Here is a 5,977-nt window from a genome sequence, read left to right as displayed (position 1 = left end):
GATATTTCCTAATATAATATAAAGTTTAATGTCCTTGCTATGACATACTAATAATTTTAAAGATTTTTTTTCATTTTGTGCAAAACCTTTGTGTATATCATGTGCTTTAAAAAAGGGATTTAGACCGTAAACTCAGTAAGCTTGCGGTCTGACATATATATATCAACAATCTTGACAAACTCATGATTTTTGCTTTTATGATTTAAGTATACTTTTAATCGAGATTCTTAGTCGATTAATTTAAAATGAAGAGTTATATATATTTAGATATTGCCAATCAATACAGTTCCACATTTAAATTTATGATCAATTTTCAGAAAATTGAAATGAATGATTTTGATACTATTTATGATATCTATATATTTATCTATTTATATTATTAAAAATAAATCTTAAAGTACTAATGATGTCTTAAGTAGATAGTACGATAATTAAAATTTTGAATTATTTTTGAAATAAATCATTTTATTTCATAAATATCATGTGTAAACTAAGGTTCTTTAGGAGTTGATCATAAAGGAGATGTCATCATTAGACAATGTTAAATCTGTAGATCTAAGAGTCATTTATAAATCAAGAACACACCTTGAATTTATATGAAACATGGTAAGATTAAATTGATTGTTCTTTTATGTGTCTTTCATTATCACAAGATTGATTGCAACAATGTCAATATTTTTATATAATAAACAATGAAGAATGAAATTTTTTAATAAATCACAAGACAAAGTCAATTGCAATATAAAAATATTGTTAATATTATTAATTATTAATTATTATTATTATTTATTAATTTGCAATAAATATGTACTAATTATACTTAACCAACTTCTGCATATTATTAAAACAATTAATTTCATGAGAAAATATTTTTATTTAAAATTTATTTAAAATTCCATTAAATAAAATAATTTCTGTTGTAATTTTAAAATTTATTAAAATATTTAATATAATAATTCATGCTAATTTCATAATAATAATTAAATAGATTTTTATTAAAACATTAACTAATTGACTAAAATATCAAATGCAACTACACTATTAACTACTAAAACATATTTCATTACAACTAAATAATAATTTTATTTTACAGATCTAAGAAATCTTTAATTAATTACAACAATACTTTTACAGAACTTCATGAGAGAAGCAGAAATTCATTATCGTTTCACAGAGGAATCTGACATTAAAATATTTATTTCAATAAACGTTTTTGCAATTAATTTAAATATTGTTAATATTATTATTCATCTTTGTGTTTTATATTTATAAATTCAACAATTCAACTGTTTTATACACAATTTAGCTAGAAAACTGCTTTAAATTCTGACAACTTGTTTCATATTTTATAAATTTAATTTTTATAAATGTGTCCACATTATCATTTTTACATAAAATTCCAATATATTTCACGCATATTTGGTTTCCGAAAGATCGATTTTGTACACCCTACGCCGCAACTGCCAGGCATTTATGGTCGTCAGCAAATGGAATTACCAGAATCCCAAAGGGACATAAATGCTTTCTTAAAACTTAAGCTCTTCATTTGTACCAGGTATAAGGTATCTGAGTGTTGAGTTTGACCGGAATTAAGTTTTTAGTTTGTTTTCAAATTCCACCGCCTCAAACTGCAGGTTCCATAAACTAAAAACGCGTAATCTACAAATGCCAATTTTGGCATTTTTTCGTGATATTATAAACCCGTTTTAATGAAGTGATAACATCTGTAAAATTTGTTAATTATAGTGGTTTTTTGCGCCGTGATGATTTTTTTAATTTACGATCTATGATGTTGGATTTTAGGTTTCCAGAAATAGAGTGGTTCTCATGCGCAACAAGTTCGAATTTGGAGCAGTTTGGCAGTTCATTTAGTACAAAATATTTGATACATAGTTACTTTGGAAACTGCACACATAGTAATTAGATCAGATCTTCAAGCAATCACCTTTGAGCATTAGTATTGAGCATTGTGCTGTGGCACCAGTCAAACCTTGGTCGTCAAGTCAAGTGCAGACGTTGTTTTAACTACAGAGTTTTCAACCTTAAAGCCTCCAATTTCTAATTTAAGACGCTTGGTATTTGACGCAGAGTCCAGTAAATCTTCAGTTTCAGTATATTGCGTATCAATTATATTTCTTTTATTATTTTCAAAATTTTTCTGACTACCTTCGCTGTCACTGCTATCAGTTTTATTGTTGTTGTTATTGGATTTACTTGTGCCATTATTATTTGCCATTGTTTTTATTGTTTCTGTTGTGCTGTTGTCATCGTCATCTATACGCACTTCCTCTCCATCATGTTCTGAAGTCTCTTCTTGCTTACCTTCTAATCCGTTTTTTAATTTTGAATGCTTATCGCTGTCTGTCTCATTTTCACTTTCACTATCGGCACCTGTCGAACTGCACTTACTGCTTAGCGAACTGGTTATGGAGCTGCCAGTCTTCATGCTTAGATCTATTGGATTATCTTGCAATATGCGCTCTTTTCTTTGCGTACAATCGCCACCTGGTTGTGGGTTAACTGGCGATCTGGGGGGCGTCATCGAAACCACCAAATCTTCGCCACATTCGCTTTCGTTGCCATTGGATTGTCTATCTAAAGTTTCACTGTCATCCATGTCGTCGTTGCTCTGTCGACTTTTAAGTCTTTCTCGTCCACTTTCAGAATTAGGAGTTACAAGCGCTGATATGGAGTGATCATGCTTTCCATGCGCTGTTAATCTAGTGGTTGGTGGTGGTGGACTACATTGCTGTGACTTGAGTACTGCGTCTAAATAAAATCGCTTGGTAAGTTCTTCGGCCGCTTTACTACCATTCGGCAAGTGGTTGTTGTTAATTGTATCAGTTCTGGGACTATGTGCATGGTGCTCATCTTTATCTCGTGGTTTCGCCAATGGAGAAGTTTGAACGGGGCTGGGAATAGTAGGCATAAAACGGTTCGGTGAGGCATTGGTAGAATTAAAAAGATGCTGTACAGCCGCTGCTGCAGCAACTGCTTGTTGTTGTTGTTCAGATGAAGGCTTCAGCAAACCCTGATGATGCTGATACAAAGCAGGATGATAACCAGAAAATAGTAAATGCGAGGGCGGTAAAAAGGAAGGTGGTGGCATGACGGGCATTGAAGCGAGACCAGGAAATGGTAAAGGTAAAAATGGTGGCAAGTCTTTACGCAATTGCGGCGGTAAAGGTGTAGGTTCAGTACCAACATGTTTGCTTCCTAAATGCAGTAATGGATTCCCGCGTACATTCACTTCTACTGAACTATCCGAATTATGTGATTCGGGTGAGCTTACGGACGGTGAAGCAGCAGGATGTTTAGCATACTCTTCTAAGCCTAACATCATGAGTTCTTCTTTTGTGCGTGGTGGATATAAGCCTGCGTAAGCATTGGGATGACCTAGCATTCCCAAGGCAGCTGCTGCTGCAGGTGATGGAATGCCAATACCACTGTGTGGTGCTTTTGGTCCCAGTGCATGCGCCGCATGTTGTTGATTTGCTTGTTGTTGTTGATTATTTTGATGTGCTGCCATGGCAGCAGCGGCTTGTTGTTGCTGTTCCTGCAGTAGGCAGTGGATTTTAAACCAATTCGAGCGACGGCCATAACGTGAACCACTTTTTGACATGCCCACCATTAAGCATTTCCGCAAACGACAAGCCTTACATGCTGTGCGATTTTTCTTATTAATGATGCATTCACCATTGTTTTTGCAATCCGATATCGATGACAAATTGTTGTAGGAGCGGCCGAAAAATGACTGCAAGGAAATGTAAACAAAATGAAAAAAATTATTATTAACTGAAAATGTTAAGGAAGCAGCGGGAGGAAATGCTATTACGACGGCGCTAAGCTGCAGACAAAGCAGCAGCAATTGCCACATGCATTTTTGCGGCAGAGGCATATATTTTCCGAACGTCATTTTGTTGTAGGTGTTCACTTAGTGGGCGCTAGACAAAGTGACGTTAAGTGAACCAAATTATTTAACTGAAATCTCTTTCAGATTTGAGCTTAAGTGGTTTACAATAAGTGATTACTTAAAGAAACTATAGCCCCAAAGAACCCAAACTAGAATCTAATTTCCGCAAAGTCGAAATATCGTCACCCATAAGAGCAGCATCAACGGGAAACATATCAGCGATGCTAAATCTGCAACTGTTACCTGCGCATTGCCACTTGGCATTTCTTAGACTCCGCAGTAGAAACGCTGTGCAGTCTTCAAGTTTGGTGAACAAATTTTTCCTTTGTTGTTGTTGTTTTTGATAAAGGCACGTCATTGTTGCAATTGCGGCTGCCGCTTGTGTTGGTTGCATTGATGTCACATTTGCTGTCTGAAATTACGTTGACGTTTGTTTAAGATACAAACGGTGCACATCTGCAAATGTCAATCTGTTTCGCATCATTTGCTTTGCTGGCCTGGAACTGAAATTGAAACTGAAAGAGGAAAAAGTGGGGAAAATTAAGCGGGCTGAATGCGAGTGAGTGCCTCAAATAAGCTTCATTTTTCACGCCATTTACAAAATCTTGTAAATAGTTTGTTTAGCAGAAAGCGTGAAATTCAGAAGCAGCAGCGACACCAGCAGATACCCAAACGATATTTGTTGCAACACCAACAACTCAGGAAAAATGTTGACAGTGCTTGCAATTATGTGAAGATTGATTGAAATAGATTTGAGATTGATTGGAGGCACTCGTTTAAAGGAAAATGAACTTTGGTATCGTTTTTTTGTAATGTTTATTAGCAGTTGTAGATGAAAATAAAACGATACCAACACTTTAAAAAACTGAAATTAAATTGATTATGTTAAACACAAACCTTTCATACCTAATAACATACATTCATATATAAATAATCTTTTTTGATATAACGTATTGTTGGAAAAACATTAAGAGGAATAATTACATAAAACTACTTACTAAATAAGTACTAAAAAATAAAAAACTATACTAACACTTAAAAAAATGAAATTAAATTGATTATGTTAAACACAAGCCCTTCATACCTAATAACATACATATATACATATATCATGTATTGTTGGAAAAACTACTAGAGAAATAATTATACCATATAAGACTACACAAAAATAATATATTTTGATAATATTGATATCCTCCATATTCAGCACTGGCTATATCAAGTGAACTATTTATATGTTCAAATTTTGACGGGCTTTAAGCCGTGTTTTTCAAATTTATATTTTATACAAAAACTTATGTTATATAAAAACAAACCTAAAATTAAATTAAAAATATCACAGTTAATATATATATAACATATTTATTTAACAGTTATTTCAGTCTACACTTAAGATCAGCTTCAGTGTCACTCCAAACAAATAAGAATTATTTATTTTGTTTTTAACAGACATTTCTTGGTATTCCACTTAAAAATTTAACATGGTTTAAGGAGATTTGATTATATTTCTTTTGAAAGATATCTCGCAATTGGTAAGCCTTAGCTTGAATGTCATAATATGACCATTTTTTTAGTATTTTTGATCGTATATTGTAGTGTTTCACTCATTATAACGGCTCTTTTATGGTGTATAATGGCTTTTCATACACATATTTTGCATTTTTAGTGCTGTTACCTGGCAGTAAACTAAGTACTGTCTGCATGAGTAAGTGCAAGAGTCACTTCGTAATTAATATGAATTTCTGTAACAATTAAACACATAGTGATATTTTTAATGTATGTAGAGGTAAAAGTGGTTTTTAAACTACTAAGTTGGTAATAGAAATATTTTGGTCTAGTGGACCCATTGCAATAACACATATTCCTAGTTGGATTCTTAATCGTACAAGGATATGGGAAGTCCTCCACCTGTTCATAATCTAATGTTGTCATATTTTTTATGTGCTAGACAGTAATAACGAAGGTGTGTGATGGCCTCCTGGTTTTCATTACCATCACAGCTACTACTGGCAGCACGTGCGATGTCCTCTAGAGTTCTAAGCTTGTTGTGATGAACCCTTGACC

The 5,977-nt window shown here is 33.2% G+C and overlaps 1 protein-coding gene across 1 annotated transcript; it reads right to left on the bottom strand.

The window, feature by feature from the left end:
* Positions 1 to 1,293: 1,293 nt before the first annotated feature.
* On the bottom strand, positions 1,294 to 4,177 carry LOC119664689 (knirps-related protein-like). The gene is made up of 2 exons (XM_038074142.1): positions 4,157 to 4,177; positions 1,294 to 3,754 (listed from the first exon to the last, which is right to left on the bottom strand). Exons 1-2 carry the CDS (start codon positions 4,175 to 4,177, stop codon positions 1,985 to 1,987), a joined length of 1,791 nt encoding a protein of 596 aa, XP_037930070.1. The 3' UTR covers positions 1,294 to 1,984.
* Between the last annotated feature and the right edge of the window lie 1,800 nt (positions 4,178 to 5,977).

This window comes from Teleopsis dalmanni, unplaced genomic scaffold (assembly GCF_002237135.1).
Source record: "Teleopsis dalmanni isolate 2A unplaced genomic scaffold, ASM223713v2 unscaffolded_contig_2486, whole genome shotgun sequence".
Taxonomy (NCBI): domain Eukaryota; kingdom Metazoa; phylum Arthropoda; class Insecta; order Diptera; family Diopsidae; genus Teleopsis; species Teleopsis dalmanni.
This window is presented reverse-complemented; position numbering and strand designations above follow the sequence as displayed.